The sequence below is a fragment of the Periophthalmus magnuspinnatus genome, chromosome 6 (assembly GCF_009829125.3).
Source record: "Periophthalmus magnuspinnatus isolate fPerMag1 chromosome 6, fPerMag1.2.pri, whole genome shotgun sequence".
Taxonomy (NCBI): Eukaryota; Metazoa; Chordata; class Actinopteri; order Gobiiformes; family Gobiidae; genus Periophthalmus; species Periophthalmus magnuspinnatus.
Genome location: NC_047131.1, coordinates 15,337,882 through 15,359,297, shown reverse-complemented (window position 1 = coordinate 15,359,297; position 21,416 = coordinate 15,337,882). Strand labels below are relative to the sequence as shown.

The following is a 21,416-nucleotide window of genomic DNA, read 5'->3' as shown; positions in this document are numbered from 1 at the left end:
GAGTGCCCTCTACCCTTGCTCTCACTGTCCCTTCAGTGTGCATTCCGCGAATGAAACTACTGCACATCCAGGTTTGAGTTGTAGTGCATAGTTTTGTATTCTGCTTTTGTATCTTTATGAAAAATGGTAGTGCAGGACCATGTTTATGATGAGAGAACAACATTATAACATGGCAGAGCGCTCCGAAAATTTGATTTTGCACAATACCCCCTCTTTAAAGAGACACGTGCAATAGAAACATATTTTTACAAAGTGGTTTGAGACAGCTACAAAAAGCTATATCCAACAAATACTGCTCAGAAAGTAAAAATGACTATATAAGTGATATCTGAGAAAATGTATCGCTATTGTGTTGAGTGAATGTACATGTTTTTATAAGTGAGTTACAATGAATATTTGTTACATAGTTAACCAAACTTTAGTATCAGTTTTAAATGTGTTGTACCTGATTTTTACAGTCTTAAACATGTAAAAAAAACTGAACTAGTTCATTTTTAACAGTTTGCAGTGGTCCAAAGTTATTCCCCACTTATCCTCACTTATGCATTCTGAACATCCTAATTATTCACCGTGATAACTTCATAAGCGCTTTTTATAATTCTCAGAGACCAGTATGGAGTTTTGCTGTGTCAGTAAAGCTATCAACAAATAGCATGCTAACAAACACTTTCTGATTAGTGGACAGTAAAATGCTTTCTAATTAGATGCAGATAGTACACAGCAGACTTATTTTGACCTCAAGAGCTGCTTATACAATGGATCTGTACTGAGGTAAAACAAATTTTACTCAAATACAGGGGGAAAAAAAATCAGGTGTAGGAACTTTTAAAATGTGTTCACATAAAATGTTTTTATTCACAAAAGGCAAGTTAACTTCAGTTCAGAAGCACATTTTTCTGCCTACAACATGAGACAAACATCTGCTGCATATAGAAATCTGCAAAGACTATAAATAAATACCTGTCTAATGTATATAATAACAATATAAGAAATATCTATTTTTAGACTGAATACTGGAGTAGTGTAATAAACTTAAAATCTGAATTTCTATATAGATTTATAGCGGTTTTACGTGGATCTATTTTTCTATAAAATATAATTCTTGCAATGTACTCACTCTATGTCCCATTGAAACTGTACACATACCAGTATCATACTCATTTAAGATTAAGGTCGTAATTACCACGGTTCTCATAGATTTGAAACCCATGTCCATTGTCTTGTCTACTGGTGATGAAAATAAATATATTTTGATTGTTACTCATGTCATGTTTTTTGTTCATGATGGATGTGTAGTTGCCTGGGACCCAAAATACACACTTCTTCAACACATTACAAAGATATGAGTCTGGTCACTGGTGAATCTCCCCGAGGTCAGATGGTCATCACAGGCAGATTGCCCAGTCTGTATTAAAACAAATATGGCTGCTTATGAGGAAAAAAGGAAGAAAAAAAAGTCACAAGGAACAAAAAACATTGCAGACTTCTACTGAATCAGTGAGCAAAGCACTAAACTGTTAATCTGAGGTGAGAGAAATGTCATTTTGTTTGTGAATGATAGATGACCAATGAGCTATTTCGTTTCACATGCATCACTGAAAAAAAAAAGTAATGTGATTGCATGATCATGTTTGGTCAAGCTCAAGACATAACGGAGGGAGTGGGGAGAATAAATAAAAAATACAGAGATGTCATTCTGGATTTGCCAGGCAAAAAGTGTGGTGCTTGTGTCATGAACAAAATTGTTTACTGCATGGTCCTTATTAAGTGTACAGTTGTATGTGATTATTTTATTGTAATTTGACTATTTTTTTCCAGTGTTATTCAAATGATGCATCTGGGTCACAGTATTATCTGGTTGAGCCACTAGAGGGCAGTTAAGTTCAGATAATGTGAACTGCAGTACATACACTTCTCATCCTCTCTGAAATACTTAATATGCTCAGCTCAGCTGTAAAAGTAATATATTAAGTAACATTTTAAATAACAATAGAATGTATGTATTGTTATTATGCAATAACATTTACATACAACCAATATAATTCAACATTTACTGCTTTACATTTACAGAAAATAGGTCTGTAGAGCAGTGATTCTCAAACTTATCTCAGCAACGAAAACATAAATACTTGATACAGATAATATTAAAAATGTCCATACTTAACTAAACAAGGCATACATGTATCAAATACAAAATAAAACAAAAAACAAAAGATTAGACAATACTAGCATCATTCCAAGGCCTTAACTATAAAGAAGATTTAAACCAGGACTACAACAGGTCTAATTCTGTTCAAAGTGGACATTGTAAACGACTCCAGGAGCTTTGACCTTTGAGAGAAGTATATGAAATATGAGTTTCATGAATTACAGAACATGTTTGCAGAGATCTAAACTACAGGCAGTAGCAAGTGAAGTACCAAATTTCATTACTTACGAAAAAGTTCTGGAGCAAAAAATTACTCAGTATTACATGAAAAAGTTCCCCTTTAAATATGTACTTTAAGACTAAAAGGTTTTTTGGAAAGATTTTTATAACTAGCCTATTAAAGCATCAAATGTAGTGATTTGGATAACAGATTTCTTTCATTTTAAGTCATTAAACTGATATATTCATTTTTCTACTTGGTTTGTATATTTGTTTATTTTGTTTGCTCAAAGTTTGAACGCTATGTCAAATTAAACATACCAAAAATAACTTTTGCCAGGTCTCAAACCATAAGGAAAAGTACTTTTTACTTGTCAGTCCAGTTAAACAATGTAGTGGAATAGAAAGTACAAATACCTGCTCTAAAATGTAGTGAAGTAAAAGTAAAAAGGATCCACTTTAAAATTAACTTGAGGAAAGTACAGATAACTGCAGTACTTTTGCACTTTGTTACCTTCCACCTCTGAATACAGGCACAAGGATTTCTATTGTCTGATAATTGCAGTCTTTGCAAGCTGATAACTGCGCTAACTTCATAGCTCTGACCAGAATAATTACTGTACCCTATCACTGTTTGAGAACCACTGCGTTTTAACACATGCATAAAAACATAAGTTAACATTAGACTCTGGTTGCGTTTCCTGTCCAGCCTACAGGTCAATCGTGTCACTGCACACACTAAGAGCATCAATCTGCTTGCACACATTGACAAACTCCGCCTGCACAGCCATGTCCCATTCTAACTGCTTACTTTCACTCAACTGTTTAGTCCCGGCCAGCCTGACGGAGCCCTTACTGTCCTGGGACGCTGTGCTCAAAGTCCGAAACCTTTTATAGTGTGACAAATGTGGGATGGCTCTGGGTAAACTGCTCTGAGCAAAATTGTGCCCCCTATTGGCCCACGAATGAGATCGCACTTTCCCGACCTCCTTTGGCTTTCGGCACAGTTCTTGCGTTGACTCGTTGATGCTCCCTTTCCACTCCGTTCGCTTTGGTAGTTGGTTGTTTATCGCTTGCGTGTTTTGTTCCATATCTTTACAAGAAGCAGTGCGGTATAAGCCATTCTCAACCAAACCAGATTTTTCCTGGCGGTTTAAAGAAAGATTCGAAGAAGTTTGGAAAAGCCTTGGCCATTCGAATATGCTATGAGAAAATAGGGATTCGCTGTACAATGCTTGGTCAATGCTTCGGGATAGGTTTATTGGTGATGGGGGACGTAGGTCTACGGTTGAATCAAGTTTATTCAAAGAAGTTGGATTCATTTCTGTTGCGTTTTTAGGCTTGGATGTCGGACTTTGTTTCGTATGTAATGGTTGTTCTACTATTTGGTTAGATTTTTGGGCACATTCCACCCCATTTCCAGGAGGATCTATCGGGCAAAGCGGTAGAGTGTCTGACTTTTCTTTACCGATATTTTGCATTTTATTTTGAGAAGACAGGACACCCTCTTCCGATGCTAGCTCTAACTCTCGTGTAGGTGAAAGCCGACTCCAAGATCCCATCTGAGGTTTGATCACGGTTTTGGTTGATGTCCTACAAAATATAGGTCGCGTTCCGATTAGCGCTAACCCTAGACAAACTCCAATCTCACCAATTCGGCAACCCAATTGGAAGCCCCACCAAGGCCATGGGTAGAAACCTATGTCATCGAAACCGCCATATCCAAGGGAATGCAGAATAGCGTAGAGTTGAAAGCCTCCGCAACTTAGCAAAAATATTGATGCAGCTAAACCCGATCGTACAGCTCTTCGCCAGTCTTCCATTTGGGCGAATGGACATCTTGGCGGTCGAATGACTTCAGGAGAACCCCCGCTTTCCCCACTGTCGTTAAGTCTATAAATGTGCTTGCTATCCACTTGTACCAGGCAGTAGAAAACAAAATATGAACAAGATAGAAAAATTGACAGACATACAAAGATTCCTTGAGGGATCAGTAGGATTATAGTTGGAAGTTTGGGAAAAAGTTCCAGTATGCCAACGCAACCTAGTGACAAACCAAAATGGAGAACAGACATTGAAACCAAAAAGCATGGTTTGGGTAGCGCAGAAAATGATGGGGATATCGCCAGCGGGAGAGAAATTTGCAAGTTCGACCGTAAAGACAGAAGAATAAACGTAGTGGAGAATGCGAATATCAAACACGGGTATGGTAACGCGCTAATTGGCAGCAGAGCTAGCGGTGGAAGGCGATCTTGAAAACTGTAAGCGTCGTAAATCAAAACAAAAGCCTGCGCCCCTGTGAATGAGAGGAGGAAGAAATGTAGTAACGCAAAGTAGAGTATTCCAGGAGGACATCGCAACGGCAAAGCAAATATGGAAATGAATGAAACTAGGCCGACTGCGCTGAAGACAGACGCTAAGCCGTAGATGTGCGCTTCCCAGGCCAGACCCCATGTAGCCAGGGCAGAGTTCCAATCGGAGTACAGGGGGACGAAGAGGCTAAGGCTGAGGGGCAGGGAGAGGTGGAGGGGGTCCGGTGGTTGGGGTGAGTCGTCTGTGTCGTTGGATGATCGGCAGGGAGCTGTAGTGGTGTTCTGGAAGTCACTGGTTGTATCTATAACAAAGAGAAATAAAGAGGAATTAAATGTTAGCTGGGATCACATGACAAAACAAAAGTGTTCAGATAAGATGAATTTATGTAGATTTTGAGGTGTGAGTGAATAAATGTAAGGGAAAAATATGGATATTGTCTCAAAGTTAAAGATGGACTATGTAAATTTTCTGTTACATAATATATGCCACCTGCTTGCTACCTTCCTTTTCTTGGAATATTCCACATTATGGCTTTCAATTTATCCATCTCCATGAATAACAACAGGTCATGGCCTACAACCAAGCTGAGTTACAAGTCAGATCTGTGGAGAGGTAACCCCCTCATTGTAAGGATGCTTATTTTTCAAGTTTTTTAAGCACTAAAACACCTGTAATTGAATAAAGTGCAAGACAGATGTCGTTAACGGAATATTGCAGCCAAGGCAATACCTTCATGGAGACAAGCAAGTGGCAGTCTCTTCTCGAGAAAGTTACACAGTGCACCTTTATATTATCTGGTTCAAAATTTGCACCCCGTTACATACGCTGGATTTGAATAGGCCATGTGGATGTGTCTTGCTCAGGGACAGAATGGCAGTAAGCGCTTGAGCAATGATTTCTACTGACACAAAAGCGATAAGCCAACAACAAAGGGATGAAAATGAGCCCAAAACATTGCTATTTTTTCCATTTTGATGCTAAACATAACCCATTGGCAGCGTATGGTGAGCACCCAATTTTGCTAGTCCAAAAATAGACAAGTGGCACAAGCAAGCTGTGTGTGTAAATCCATAATAGAAGAGAGCAGAGCTGTAGCAGGGGGCTTGTAAGTGGGTCACACACACACACAGAGAGAGAGACACTGTTGATTAGCATGTATCGACCTCACTGCTGCTCTCATTCTGACTGGGAACTATTATTAACTGTGACCTGCTAATACGAGCTTCAATATTTAATCAGAATTTGCGTGACGCTAATACGTCAGTGAATCGATCATATGAACTAATTGGTAATGTATTAAGTGTATGATATTTTTTCTTCTCGTAACAGTGGAAGAGTGAAGAAGAGAGTGGAAGAGGCAGAGTGAGTTAAATGTTCATCCAGTAACCAGAGAGTAGCCGGTTTAAATCATACACTGAAGTGATTTGTAATGTCATTTCATGTCAAAGTAGAGATGATTTTTTGTAGTTTGTAGTTCTGTTTTGTGTTAATAGACCCAAACTGTAATTATCTTCCAAATATCCAAATATATACATATCTTTAGTGGTTGTTTCTCTCAGAAAAATCGGCAACCCTCAAATTAAGTAGGCCTCCATATGAGTGAGAAGAGCACAAAGAGCACAGAGGGTGAATAAAAATGCTAGATTATATTGCACAATAAGCATAAACTTATCACTCCATATAAGGAAATTTGAATATTACATCTCTAATATCAGAGTTTAAATATAAAGAGGCAAGTCTTTAAAAGTCAACTCATCCAGTAGCCTAATATTGTGTGTGTCAATAGAGACTCATTGTGGCAGACTTGTGCTAATCCTGCAGTGTTTGTAGACATTTGGCAGGTCACTGGCAGGTCAGCGTGTGTGGCGAGCACTAAAGAGAGAGTATAGGCTAAAGGTGAACTACATGCACTATCTTGATTTGGATTTAACATAACCAGTGCTATCAGTGCAGTGCCATCAAATATATTGTCAAACTCAGTATAGGTGTATGCTGTACTATTTAGGCATATGCTAATTTTTGCTTCTACTTTCTACTGCTGTTGCTTGAATTGTGAAATACATTCTTACTGTGAGCGCCTTTCCACAGAACCTCCAATGTGGCCTTGTGGGGTCCATGGTAACGGATATGTTTAATACCATATACTGTGGAACATGAGTGTACTGCTCATGGTTATTCTTGGTCTATTATTTCTTTAAGTTCAATGGTGGATGTTGATTGTGTGGAGTTATGCTGTTGGTGATGTGATCTTTCTTTGTGTTAAAGCATGTGACCCCCCGTCCCCGTTTTTGACTCACTCTTGCTCATGCTGTCATTGTCTACCCCAGTTACATCATCTACATCTAGTCACATGTGTCAGGAAGGGCAACCAATATAAACAAATCCCAATGCATGTGGTTTCCCAGACAAATCTCCAAAATGAGCTGTGCAACGTAGCACTCTGTAAAATTTTCTAAAGTTATTTTTGTCCATGATAGAAGTAGTTATTGAATACAAAATCACATTAGCTCATAAGGAATACCAGATTCTATTGTATGGAGACAGACTAACCCCAAACTTACCTTCTCTGCTCGCAGTCGTCACTCCACTCTCCAGGATATGGTCCTGTTTAGTTGCAGGAGACGTCCATTCCCAGCTTTTAGTAGGTGTATCTGCAGTCCCAACCGACACAAGTAAATCCACACCTGTGCTGCCAATGGATTCATTCCACGTTTTAGAAGTTAGTTGTTCTGTAGTACTTTCATATATCTCATATTTGAATGTCTGCTCCTGGACATCTCTTGGCATCTCAGAGCTCTCCTGGACATAATCTGTTTCTGTATATTCACCTAGAACTCCTTGGGTTTCCTCTGGTGCTGCTGACCAGTGCAGAAGTGATGTCAGTAAACTCCTTTTCACTATTTTAGATGTAGCTGGACCAATTTGCCCCTCCAAGCCGCCGTCGTTAGGTATGGCCAACACATGGAGTGAACCAGTGAAGATAAAGGACATGAAAAGATAAATGATCCATTGAAACAACATGGTGGTGTGCAAACTTTCAAGTCACATTATGCTTGGGACTTGACACTGGATTTGGAGGATTGCAGATTATTCCAGGTGATCTGCAAAAATAGATCCAGAATTATATATTATTAAGACATGAACCAATGGTGTAACAGTACTGATAGCTGTGGATAGGCATGTCATGACATAAATGTTTTGAGTTATGATTACTGTGAGGGGAAATATTGTGATTTTACGATTATTCACTATTCTTGCCAAAAAAGAGAGACCAAAAAGAAAAGAAAACTGAAAACTGAGATTTATTACGTGCGATGTAGCCTAAGTTATGCAATTTATGGGTTTAATTACACCAAAATGTTGTACTGCTGAAATGAATTGAATCCCTATTTACGCCTACTGGGCTCTGGCCCTTTAATGCAAATAAGTTGTGGCTGAAGTTCGCATATTCGCTTTTTGCTCTGTAAACTACGGAGCTAAAGTGATTCAAAATCGCGTTAATGTCCCTAGTGGTCTCTTCTCTGCCTCATTGCGGTCTCACGTAAGTCTCCTCCTGTATGTGTGCGGTCGCGCGTGTGTGTACGTGTGTACGCGGTGCAAGTGTGTGTGCGCGTGCGTGCGTAGTGTACGTGCATGTACGTGTGTTTATGTCTGCGTGATGACTGCCTGTCTGTCTGCGCGTGATGCGTGTGCGCGTGCAGTGACGGCCCCCTCCTCCTCATGCAGAGCGGTCCAGAAAGAAAAAACCTCATGCAACACACGTGACTTAAAAACAACTACAACAACTGTTTGAATCAAATTGTGGCATAACAGGTGTCCCAGAATGCGTTTAACACTAAACACACTGACAATAATGGATGTTAGATGTAACAATATTGACCAATGATGTAACAGCTCTAATAATCCTAAACCAACTGTGTAAAAGCTCTGATTGTTATGGCCAATTGCAGAACAGTACTGATGGTGAAGGTCCAATCATGTCACAACATGGACAGAACAATAATTTAACAGCACTGACAGTACTGGACCAGTGATGTAACAGACCTGACAGTTATGGGCCGAGATAAAAGAGCTGAGAGTCATGGAACAATAATGTAACAGCACTGACACTGAAGGACCATCCTAACAGCACTGACACTGAAGGACCATACTAACAGTACTGACACTGAAGGACCATACTAACAGCACTGACAGCACTGGACCTATGGAGTAACACCACAGTAATATGGCCTAGTTATACATCAGAGCTAAGTTATGCACCATCATTTTGGACCAGTGACATAATAACACTAACAGGTATGAACCCATATCATAGCAGCACTTAATATTGGGGCGCCAATGATGTAACAGTACTGACAATAAAGAACCAATGGCACAACAGACATAGTTATACTTCACAGGACCAGCTCATGTTCAACTGGATGGGCATCTGACATGACACTGATGTTTCCTTATGTATAGTTAGCATGGGGTATACATGACCTAAATTCAGATTCATTTCGCAGTTTTATTGTCAGCGCATGTTAGCTTCAAAGGAAAGGCAATGCACATTAAACAAAACAGTATACTCACTTATTCTACTGCGTAGTCGTAACATCTTCTCTGTCTGCTGTGCTCTCCAGTCTCTCCAGCGCACGTTTGAAGCTCTGTGTTGCATTCCACCAGTCTCTCTCTCTATGTGGTGTTAGACAGTCCACACATGGGACAGACCCCTCCTCCTTCACCCCCTCACCCTCTTTACTCCATGGCTACACTGATCAGACGGGCTAGTTGGCTATACGTGCGCAGTTCTGTCTGTGAGGATGGGAGGCACTAGTTCAAACGTCGAATGGAGAGTGTGGGGTAGAGAGAGGCAGAGGGAGCAGAGAGGAGAATGCTTAATGTGTCAGGAGGCAGCAGTGTGGTAGATCAATATAAAAGGCTTTCCTGTGATTTACAAGTGACGCAGTAGTTTGGAGGAAACAATCGAGAAGGAGCAGCCACGAGAGAAACAGTGACAGTTATGGCTCATATATTGTGCAGCTTGGGCTAAAGAACTTTTCTCAAGGACAGTTTTTAGTCCATTATTTATTCTCTTTCTATGTGGTAGCAAGCAGTGGTGTAAACAGTTCTGAGAATTTGTACTTGAAGTCAAAGCACAGTTACATGGCAAAAAGTACTGTGTACAAAACTGTACTTAAGAGAAAAAAAAAAGTACAAATGAAAAATACTAGTCAGAGTACTAGTTATTAATTGCTTTTTAGTGCAATTTTAGAAGCGTATTTTATATAAAACTTCATCAGTGAAAAAGTGTAAGACCGAATTTTGTCTAGCATTTATTTATTCCAAATGTTTTTCAAGCACGTTTTTCAAAGAAATACTTTGAAAATGTGCTTCTTATTGCTCACCTCTCCACAGATCTGACCATTAACTTGGCCCACTAGTGTCACCTGCTTGTCTCCATGGAGATACAGTAGTCTAATGTCATACTATGGATCATTCTAGGCAAAGTTGTAAAAGTATCCCAATCAAGACAATCATATTCTACCAGAAAGTTACGCAGTACATCTTTATAGGCTACTCGAGGTGGGTAGAGTAGCCAAAAGATGTACTTAAGTAAGAGCAATGTTACTTCAAAATAATATTACTCAAGTAGAAGTACAAAGTAGTGGTCCAGGAAATCACTCTAGTAAGAGTAAAAACGTATTTGGGGAAAATGACTACTCAAGCAAAAGTAACTTAAAGAGTAACTATCAAGGCATAAGATTTGATTTATGATTAGTGTTGGAAAGTAAGTTCATGTACCAAGAATACCTATTCAGAATACACACTCAGTTTAGGCTTCAAATGGCTCAGTGTTAGAGAGAAAAATAGACAACACAGCTCTTGTGGTGAGTTTATGTGTAATTATTCCTTCCAATTAGTGATATCAAATGCTCAGCAAATTGTAAAACAAATATAAAGATGTTTTTCATCCTGTGCTGCATTTATACACAATAATTTAAATGCAACTTAATGTAAAAGTATTCAGCATGGAGTACTCTGGTCCATGTGTAGGAATATGTTACAAAATACATTTTAATGCAGGTACGCGGGATCTTAACCAGTGATCGGAAGAATATGTAAGAAAGTATTTAGTTACAGAATACTGAATAGCTGCATTAAATGTATTTTGTAACATAATCAGATACATGGACCCAAACAGACTACTATATTCTAAATACTCGGAATACTTTTTACATCATTTAAATTATAGCATAAAAATGCAACTTTGTGTTTGGTTCAGTTTGTTCTGCATTTGTTGATCATTCACTGGTGAAGCAAAACATTCACTTGCCACAGAAATGGCATTGTCTATATTTTTCACTATTACTGAGCAGTTTGAAGCCTGAATTGTGTGATCAAGTACCACAATGTATTCCTATAATTTTAGAAAAGGAACTGATTCTGAAAACTAACTGAATATTACCAAAAGAAAAAGTAATTGTACCAGAATAGTTACTTAAAATTTGGTACATGTATTTAGTTACATCCCAACGTCTGTAACTAAATACATTTTCAAACTGTTTATACTTTGAAATGAATGTAATTTAAAAGAACAAAACATTAAGTAATGCACAAAATTAACACGAAAATAAGAAAACGGCATATGTGAAGGAGAGGTGCAAGAAACACAAATGTTCAAATCATTTAATATTTTCAACATAACGCTTTGGTCACATGTAGACCATGAAGTGGTAAGAGTATCCAAAACTTTCACTCAAGTACTGTTACTTAAATAAAATATTACTCAAGTAGGAGTAAAAGTGCTAGAAATATACTCTGAAAAGTTCCTAAAATTAATGTAACTGAGTACTACCCATCTCTGATATTAACATTGTAATCATTAGTCCTTGAAGCAAGTAAAGCTACCGGTATTTAAGAATGCAACAACACTATTCTTTTACAAACACCAATTATCCATACTCGAGTATAACCCACGTGAGACTAGTGAAGGTTGTCAGTTAAATTCCTACATTCTTTCATTTGTCTTTACCTTGGTCAGTGCTGGATGTGCTGTCTGTAATCAGTGGGGAAAATCCAGACGTCGTGTGGCCTAATTCAATTCCCCAGTACAATTCCAAAATAGACAACGGTCCACTTACAAAATACTGAGTCTGGTACTCACACTGATCTCTTCTAAATCCAAATGCATTTGTTTAAGATCCTTTATTATCCTGTTTACTGTCTTAAAAATGTGAAAAACAAAACTAGTTCATGTTAAACAGGTTGCATTGGTTCAATGTTATTCCTCACTTCCCTTATATACTCCCGAGCATCCTACGTGTTCACGGTTTATAAGCACTTTTCACAACTTTCAGAGACCAGAGTGGAGTTTTGCCACGATGGTAAAGCTAACAACAACAACTAGCATGTTATACAATAAATCTGTACTGGGCCAAGACAAATTTTGCTCAAATACAGGGAAAAAACTTTAATATTTAGCCACCTTTTCCTCATTTGATATTTATAACAAAAAATTAAAACATCAGCTAAATGACAAATTAGCCGCATGGCTATTTTCATTATGATGCTGAAAGATAGCTAATTAAAGGTACATAATGTAACTTTTTTCTGTGTAGACTCTGCACACTTGTCTGGGCAACAGGTGCGTAGGAGAAGCACTTGGTCTAAAAAGTTAAGGAAACTCCCGCACACTGTCTACTCTAGATTCAATTTTATTCTTACGTTTCGGTCGCTTTGACCTTCCTCACGTACCTAAGGAAGGTCAAAGCGACTGATACGTAAGAATAAAATTGAACATTATTTAAGTTTTCCATTGAAATGTTATTGATTTGCCTGGAATATTAAATTTCTTTTTCTATTAAACTTTGCCATTTTATTACTGGTGATTGTGGAAATGCCAGATTTACATAAAAATGTGTTTGCAGCCCTCTCGCTTCACACCAGCTCTGCTCTCTGCTTGTCCATGTGGTTGTCTTCTTTTGCTTGTGCAGCTTGGTCTCTTGTCCAAACACACACCCCTGGCCCATTGACTTTCCACTACGAGTGTGAGCTCATGTGTTTGGCCTGGCATTGTCTACTTCCAGCTCCTTTATCACGGACGGACTCCTGCTTTCCTGTGCTGTCACCATGCAGGAAGTTAGTGTGCTAACTTTCTTTGTAACTAGAGATGTTAAAGGGCCCATATTACGTTATTTTCTGTTATGTTGTTTCCTCATCAAAAACATGCCTAGAGTTTTGTTTTGTTTCATTCACATTTCATTGTTTTTAACACACAAACCCTGCATATTTAGGCTGAGTCCTTGTCTCAAATGGGAAAAACTTTATTTAACCTGATGTCATGTGGTAATACAGGAAATGCTCCACTGTTTTTAAAATCCACACACCTTCACTAGAATCATTTAGATAATTTTAGCCCTCGAATTGCCAGTCTCTGAACCAACGGTAGAAAATAGCCGTCAACTACTGCTTTGTGACAACACAAGGTAGAAAGGGCCTTTGAGTTTTGAAGATGTAGACAGCCTAATCCTGAAGGATTACTCAAACATGTGTAAATAAAATAAAAGCACAACTCCGGGTATGTTTATGATGAGGTAACAACATGGCTTAAATCTCACAAGAGTAAATTTTGTGTAATATACGACATTTAATGCTTTGCTTGCAAGATAGTCCCAGGTGGCAAAAAGGCCCCCTTGTCCCGGATTATTGCCCACAAGCAGGATTCCATACTTCAGCTGCCTCCTTAATCCAGCATCGGCATTTGTTGTCCTCTCCCATTTCTGACCATTGTAAAACAGAGAACCACATTATGTCACTGTGACAGAAAAACAAACACCGTCGCTGGATTAAGGAGGCAATTAAAGTACAGAAATGACTAAACCTGGGACAAGAGGGCCTGTTTACTCTGACACACCTGGAATACTGTCTTGAAGTAAACTACAGATTGCCGTGTTGCAATCTGTAGTTTACTTGAATTGTCTTTTAAGACTGAAAAGCAACAGCGGGATTGGGGAACAGAGCCTGTCAATCTGTATTAAAAAAAATAAAAAATACAGAGAAATGTCATTCTGAATTTGCCAGGCAAGGTTACTTATAATGACAAGATGGAAAATTGTATTTGGTCTTATTCTGGTCAGTCTACTTTGTAAAATTATCTTAAATGTTACAAAAGATTAGATAAGATATATTCAGTTAGAATTCGTACATTGGAAACAGGAAGTGTCTTTGGGTATCTTGAAGTCTTATGAGAACCATAGGATTTTTTGCCTGTATCACATCTTCGTAAAGTATTGGAGAAGTGTATATTCTTGATCTCAGACAATAGAGCTTTAAATGGCATAGTGGAAAAATCATCCACAAAAGTAATTTGTCAGTTTAAAGGAAGTAGCCTATAACTCATCTTTCAAACGTAGGGAGTCAAAATAATAAAGACAATTCAAGTAAAATACAGATTGTCAAAAACTAGGCTACTTAAGTACGTTTAACTAGTTACAGTCCGCCTTTGCTGACCCCATTGAGTTCATTACTTGAGATCCTTTTTACCCCTCATCTCCACCTGATGGCAGCAGATCCTTCAGCTCCAGTGTATCCGAGAAGAAGAGGTGGGGATGGAGCGTGCGTAATAGCGTCACTATTACGTATGCGCGTCTGGCTCGTGCAGGAGGGCAGTTGGAGGACTTGGCACAGACGGCTGTTTATGTCCAAATATTAACTTTTTAGATCCACGATGTACTTGGACGGATACAGCTAAACAAGCCAAACAGCAGCATCGCTTTCCGGTAAGAAAGATGTCTGACCAGCTTCGTTAAATGCGGGGTGAGTTTACGCTGAATTTTCAAGAAATGGCGTTGGTTCCATCTATGAGCTACAAGTCTGAAAAACAAAACCATGTAATTGTATTTATTGTCTAAAAGTAACAAGAAAATCGTAGAAATGTACTTGCTTTAGTCCGTCTACCTTCTGGTTTGTTCCAGAGCAGTATTTTTCGTAGAAGCTGATCTGTTCCAACGAAAATCGTCCAGTAGAGAACAGAAGAGAAATCAGAACAAAGTAACAGATAAGTTCACTGTGTAACAATATAAAATAACCTAAAGCGTTACTTCAGAAATATGTTACTCAAGTGGAAGTAGTGGTCAAGTGTTTTGTTGTTTTTTTTAATGGAAAACTACTTAAAGAGTAGGTATTTGGGCGTAACATCTTATTTATAATCAAGTTAGGTTAGTATGTGACTTGAAGGACAGTATACCAAATACACAATATCTGGTATTTTCAAATGACAGACATATTTAATGTTTACATTGTCAACAAAGCCTTTACCACTTGTAGATTTATTCAGTAGGAACAGTAAACAACGTTCACTCAAGTAGCCTAAACGTTCTGTTACTTCAATACAAATATTACTCAGGTAAATAAAAATAAACTTGAAGTTGAAATAAAAGTTTACTGCTAGAAAAGTAATCTGGAAAGTACATGTAATATAGGTCGTCTATTACATAGGTCTACACTTAAAGCTAACAGATAACAAGAACGATACACAACTTTGAAATGTTTTATTAAGTGATACACGCATCACGTTCCCGGGGAGAGAGAGACAGAGACAGAGACAGACTGGAGAAGGCACAGAAATGTCCACATTTATTCACACTGGCCACCGTGTACCTTTGCACTCCAGCTTCATCTGTGGCCTGTGAGGATTTTTTTTCTAAAGCAGGAGAAATCCTCACAAAAAAGCGGAACCGCCTTAGTCCTGCTTTTTTAGAGAAGCTACTTTTTGAATTAAAACCAATGAAAAATATTGGGGTTTAATTCTCTTTACTTAATTAGAATCACTACTACAAGTAACACAAGTGCATTCCTATTTCTAATAATGTGTTTCACTGTGGTTCTGTCACTGGTTTTGTAGTACATTTGTTCAATTGATGGCGCTGAGGTGGAAACTAGATTGCAGTACATTTTACTCACCTCTTGATGGTGCCATAGAGTAAATGAATCCTTATGAAGTGTCGGTACATGTGTCGGCATAGTTGACTGAAAGTATCGATGCTTCATGGGGCTTCATCTCACCATCATTAGACAATAGACATGAGTAAGTGCGTCAGCTAATTAATTGCAACTGAATTGTTGGAATTTTTACTTACCGTACCCGTGTTGTCGGCCATCTTGGGTGTTCCGGCCTAAGGAGTCCCCAGTGAGCCGGAGCACCTTAAGAAGGTTCCGGGGCAGACAACTGTGTGCTGAGGAGGAGGGGTGTCAGAATATTTTAGGTTGTTGTATCTTGTTTTTTTTTCCACAGTTGACACTAATACATAAATCTAGTGCTTTATTTTTGTTACAGATTTGATTGAATATAGAGTTATACTGTTTTGCTAAAGATAACTTTTAACAAATAATATTGGATTTGCTGAAACTTACCTGTGCTGCAGTGTGGGCAGAACTGATTAAGGGAGAAGCTCTATAAAACGAGCCAACTGCAGTCCGCTCAAAGGAGGGTGCTGTGTGTACGGGCTGTTATGGCTATGCTGATTTTAAATTTGGCTTTTATTTTGTAAATGTTGGTGTTGGAAATAAATTTGGGTCTGCACTAGACAACTTGTCTCAATTCTGCTCTGTTCCTTATCAAAACCGCTAAGCTCGCTATCCGGGCGATTACAGTACAATTTCTTTAAAAAGTTCCTCAACCAAATGTAACAATGTGAATGAGTACTACCCACCTCTACAGCTAACGGATGACCCGTACTATAGCAAATTATTTGTTGTTAAGTGTACCTTAATCTTAACTGCTGTCTGTCTCTTCAAGGCATGAGCTGTTCTCAACATTTTATACTGGATTTCTCAATTTAATTATTAACAAATCAGACTGTATCTTGGGAATTCCTTCATAATGGGTCATATTGCATTGTTGTCAGCATTTAAATGAAAGATGTAAGATGTCTTAAAGATTTAAAGATGGTGCCTGGGTGCTGCACTGCTTTTGACAGAAGCCCCAGAGCAGTGAAATTCTCCACTGAGACATTAACATCACTGCAACCCAAACACGTGGGCAATGGTAGTTTCCCCATCATTCCAAAGTCCTTATTGTATGAGCAATGATTGTTAAGATGGACTAGAGCACATGACAAAAAATGCATTTTGCCCTCATACTGATCAATCACAATTTTTGATTCAACTTTATTTCATCTTACTCAAAAAATATTAAACTCTCCCCCATAGTCTTAAAAACAACCTGGGCTATATTGGCATAACAAAATAAGACATTGTTGCTCATTGTATTATCAGAAACCTATAAACGAGGCTACACTGGTCAAAAATGACTACTTAAAGGTTAAATGGAGTTCAACAGTGCTGTGCTTCCGGAAGTAAATTCTCCATTAATTTTTCCCATAGACTTTGGAAAAAAATCCAAATATTATGCATTGCGGAGACTAACCAGCTATCTGTTAACTAATATCCATAGCGTGGTTGTTTTAAGTTAAAAAAGCACATATAAAACACAAGATTCAGTAAAGTGTTATGAATGAATGAAATTTTAGAAACAGATTTTAAATAAAATGATAAAATTATCTGGTCATTAGTTACAACAAAGCTGATCAGCCCTAAGCTTTCAAACTTTATACATTTACACAAAATGGAAAGAGAAAAATGAACGTGACATTTACTTTTGGAACCAGGGGGTGGGTGGGCCCTGTTGAGCTCCATATGCACTAAGTGACTTTTATACAACATAAATTGAATGAGATTAAATTATTCTATGGGAAACACTGAGTTGTTCTCCACAGAAAAGAATACTATTGTGGCATTTTGATTTATTGTCCACTTTACACATAACTGTCTTTTTTCCCAGTTGAAATCTTACAAGTGAAGCCCCCATCCCAGCAAGCAGGTCCCAGCAGGCAAGTCCCAGGCTGGCCTTTAGCAGAGATGTTTGCGCGGGCTGTCCTGAGCAGAGGCATCAGCACTCAGCGCCTCTGTAAGAATGTGACTCTGTATGTGAACGAGCAGGCCCCAGCTTCCTCCAGAGCAGCCTCGGGCCCCGTGGAGGACCCTCCCCGGCCCCTGCTGGTCATGCTGCCCTGGTTGGGATCAAGGCCGCAATCTGTGGAAAAGTACTGTGATATCTACTTCCGCACGGGCCTGGATGTGCTTGTGGTCACCAGTGAGGTAAGGGGCTGTTGTTATCATAATGCCATTAAAATCAATATTTGTATTGGAGAAACACAAAACATGGAAAAAGTAACACTAAAATGAGTTGGAAAATACTCCACTTTATCACTGCGTGATAATAGACTAAGCTACGTATCTAAAGTTATGGTACCATAATAACTAATCATGCCTATTAATATTTAACTCTGCTTTCCCCATATGAACTATATCATTATGGCACTGCCTCCATTGTGTGAGAACATCATAAACAAAGGCTGTTTGGGCAGTACAGTGCCCAAACAGCCTAGTCTGATCTAGTGAGCACCGCTAAGCTGCGTATATGCACCTGTCAGTTATACATTCCTATAACAAAAATTAGGCACCTTCAGTGGGTATGGCCGATATGGGCAAAAGTAAATAATTTAGTATTTATGTGCAGTCTTTAAATGTATTAGATTAGGTTTAAGTATTAGACAAATGTCAATAGACTAATATCTCTGCACTTTATAAATAACTTGATATACTTTATATATAACTTTATATATAACTTTGTCACTTTATTCAAATTTTGTATGTCTCCTGGTTCTAATAAACATTCACAGTTTGATCAATATTTTGAAAATCTAACTAATCTAATCCAAACTTAACACTTTCTTTTGTTTATGTAGATGCCAGACCACAGTGGCAAAAGTCTAAGCAGTGACACAGCTTTGACAGAACCACTGTAACTTAAATATGGTTTGGTACTACTAGTCTGTTTGTTAGTGAGGGCATGATGGCATGATCTGCTTATGATCACTTTGGCAATTATTAGGCCTTAGACCATTTGGACAGCCCTGGTTTGGTGTTTTGTGGTCTCAGGTAGCTCAGACCTTTAGCGCCGCTGTGTCTCTATGCAGGTCTCTCACTTCTTGTGGCCACGCTGGGGCCTGGACCACGGCCGAATGATCCTGGACCTGCTACAGAGCGAGCAGTTTATCTCACGCCCTCTGCTGGTGCACGCCTTCTCTATCGGAGCATACACATTTGCCCAGCTACTGGTGCACGTGTCCAGGGACGTGCAGCAGTACGAGAACCTGACTCGAAGAATCAAAGGCCAGGTGTATGACAGTGTGGTGGCCGGCTCCCTGGAACACATGGCCACAGGTGTGTAGGATCCTCAACATATTTTTAAAACCATTAACTCTTGGGATGTGTTCAAATTAGTGATGGGACTTTTGGCTGTTTTATGGGTTCTGGATCTTTTGGGCTGTTCATTTCAAAGAGACATTCAAAAGACTGGCTCTTTTACTCTTTATTTATAACTGAAGCCAATGTGATAATTCATTTTATCTACAAACTAGTCACAGAGAGAAATAACCAAGACTAAAATTAGTTTAAAGTCGTTCAAACTGAGGATGGGAAAATTATGTATAATCCAAATAAAACGTACTACAGTAATAATAATAGTTGTAATTTAAAAAAAAAACATTATTATGATGCCAAATATGTTTTCACTTTCACAATATGCTCTCACTTGTGTTGCCTGCTCTGCTTCTGAGCTGATTCTTGTCTTGGTTCAGTATTAATCAGTGTAAAAATACACAAAAATTTAGAAAGAATAAGATTTGGTTCTTTTAAAAAATGAGATCCGATCCGATTTTTACATGAATGTATTAACTGAATGATCAAATTTTAATTAAATTGCAAAAACATTGGTGTTGTCCCCATTTAGAAAAACAGAAAGTGTTAACCATCATTCACACCACTGTATTTTATATGCATTATGTTTTACATTAAAATACATTAGGTAACTTTTCTGGTGGGGGTCTGCCAACTGCTTGTTTCCATGGAGATGTTATTATTTCCTTTGCTCTGAGTTTTCCACCACATTCCTTTAAACTCTTCTTCCCACCTGACGGCTGGTGTTTAAGTGGGAGAAGGGTAAAAATATATAGGCCTATTTTCCCCCTTTGAACAAGATGCCTTAATTCTTGTATTCAGCTGCATCTTTATGCAATATTTTAAGCAGCCTAATCAATGGGCCTATAGTGCAAGTTGATCTGCAAATTCCCAAATCCAAATGCTCAAATCCAGGCACCAAACCAATAAAGACTATTCTTAAATATAAAGTTGGACTGGGCAGACTGCTGCCTGGAATAAAGAGAGGAGTTGATGAAACAAAGTAGAAAGTGAGAAAAAGCACAAGTCGGCTGCAGAGGTCATAGACTGTATGTGAGTCATACACTCTCCCAGGCAGCCGGCCATGCAGTCTTCTTGTCTCTACTATTTCACAGAACACAATATAACACATGAATAGGTGTGGTGAGCAGGCAGATTGGGACACTGTCCCAATTTGCGTGATGCAGGATTTGAGTTGCAAAATGCTGCAGTCCCTAACCTGACCTGCACATTATTGCATACTTTGAGCTGTCTTTCTCTACTCCCTCTCTTGTGTCCACAGGAGTGGGTAAGACCATGCTTCCGCGCTTGGAGACAGTGGTCAAACATGCCAGCCTGGCGTACTTCAGCCTGTTCAAGAACCAGACGGTGGACTACTTTAACACGAGCATAGACACATTCTGGAACACTCCAGTCAAAGCTCCCGCCTTGTTCTTCTACTGTAAGAATGACGCTCTGAGTGACTGGGAGACCGTGGACAACATTATGGACCACTGGACAAAGAGAGGCATCACTGTCTCTGGGAAGAGATGGGAGGAGTCTACACATGCTGGACACCTCAAGAGATATCCACAAGAATATCTTAGCACGATCAACACTTTCCTGCACTCTTTAGACGTGGGGCATTTACCGTCCAAACTGTAGTGATGTCACAAATGTAATAAGCCACTTTACAAGTTACTCAAAATTAGGTTGGGCAATTTGTGTTTTAATAATCGACAATTAATGGACTGAGTCAGATAACAGGTAAACTACAGGTTATACAACTGGATTCATGAAAAATATAAGTCAGTTGGAGGAATTCAAGTATCTTGGGGTCTTGTTCACACACAAAAAAAAACAATACTTGATTTTATATGAAGGTAAATGTTGGAAATTTTCTTTATACTTATGGTAATGGAAGGATATGAATGAACAGAAAATCTAATATAAACTTCTCTCCTGTTTGAAAGAACAGCAGTCACTACTGATGATACTGACTCAATAAAATGGTCTAAAATCATCCAAAATGTGCAATTAATTGTACATTAATTAGAGCTAACATACATGACCATTCATACTGACAGTGGCTGCCTCTTTTCTTCATCACTCGAGGAAAAACTAAAACTAAAACACAACTCTGCCCACACCAGTCCGTAGTTCGAGTGCATAGCTCTTACAAATTGTGAGTGCCGGCAATACGTTTGACCCTTTGTCCATTAATTAGCTGAAGGACTTATAAATTACACAGCGTGCCTTAATAATTTGCCATATTCTCCAGGGTACATCAACACTGATTGTTTGCTAAAGTTGAAGTTGTTAGTGTTTACTGTATTTTTTTTCCCATAGTGTACTAAAATGTAAACATGAAAGTGCATTGTAAAATAAAAAAAATTTCTAAAAAATAAAAACATTTTATAATTTTTTGGCTTTATCTGTCTTTCCAATTACATTTTTCATAACTAACACATCA

The 21,416-nt window shown here is 38.5% G+C and overlaps 2 protein-coding genes across 2 annotated transcripts; one reads left to right on the top strand and one right to left on the bottom strand.

Annotated features, from left to right (window-relative positions):
• Positions 1-827: 827 nt before the first annotated feature.
• prrt4a (proline rich transmembrane protein 4a) lies at positions 828-7,703 on the bottom strand. Its single transcript, XM_033967492.2, has 2 exons — positions 7,243-7,703; positions 828-4,982 (listed from the first exon to the last, which is right to left on the bottom strand). Exons 1-2 carry the CDS (start codon positions 7,700-7,702, stop codon positions 3,079-3,081), a joined length of 2,364 nt encoding a protein of 787 aa, XP_033823383.2. The 5' UTR covers position 7,703; the 3' UTR covers positions 828-3,078.
• Positions 7,704-14,313: 6,610 nt separating this feature from the next.
• si:dkey-5i3.5 (uncharacterized protein LOC565091 homolog) lies at positions 14,314-21,324 on the top strand. Its single transcript, XM_033968070.2, has 4 exons — positions 14,314-14,442; positions 17,505-17,821; positions 18,703-18,949; positions 20,247-21,324. Exons 2-4 carry the CDS (start codon positions 17,582-17,584, stop codon positions 20,606-20,608), a joined length of 849 nt encoding a protein of 282 aa, XP_033823961.1. The 5' UTR covers positions 14,314-14,442; positions 17,505-17,581; the 3' UTR covers positions 20,609-21,324.
• Positions 21,325-21,416: the final 92 nt, after the last annotated feature.

Coding starts and splice junctions, on each gene's coding strand:
- prrt4a (XM_033967492.2), bottom strand. CDS start 7,702: ATGTTGTTTCAATGGATCATTTATCTTTTCATGTCCTTTATCTTCACT. Junction 4,983..7,242: donor GACGACTGCGAGCAGAGAAG/GTAAGTTTGGGG, acceptor TCTTTGTTATAG/ATACAACCAGTGACTTCCAG.
- si:dkey-5i3.5 (XM_033968070.2), top strand. CDS start 17,582: ATGTTTGCGCGGGCTGTCCTGAGCAGAGGCATCAGCACTCAGCGCCTC. Junction 17,822..18,702: donor TGCTTGTGGTCACCAGTGAG/GTAAGGGGCTGT, acceptor GTCTCTATGCAG/GTCTCTCACTTCTTGTGGCC. Junction 18,950..20,246: donor CCTGGAACACATGGCCACAG/GTGTGTAGGATC, acceptor TTGTGTCCACAG/GAGTGGGTAAGACCATGCTT.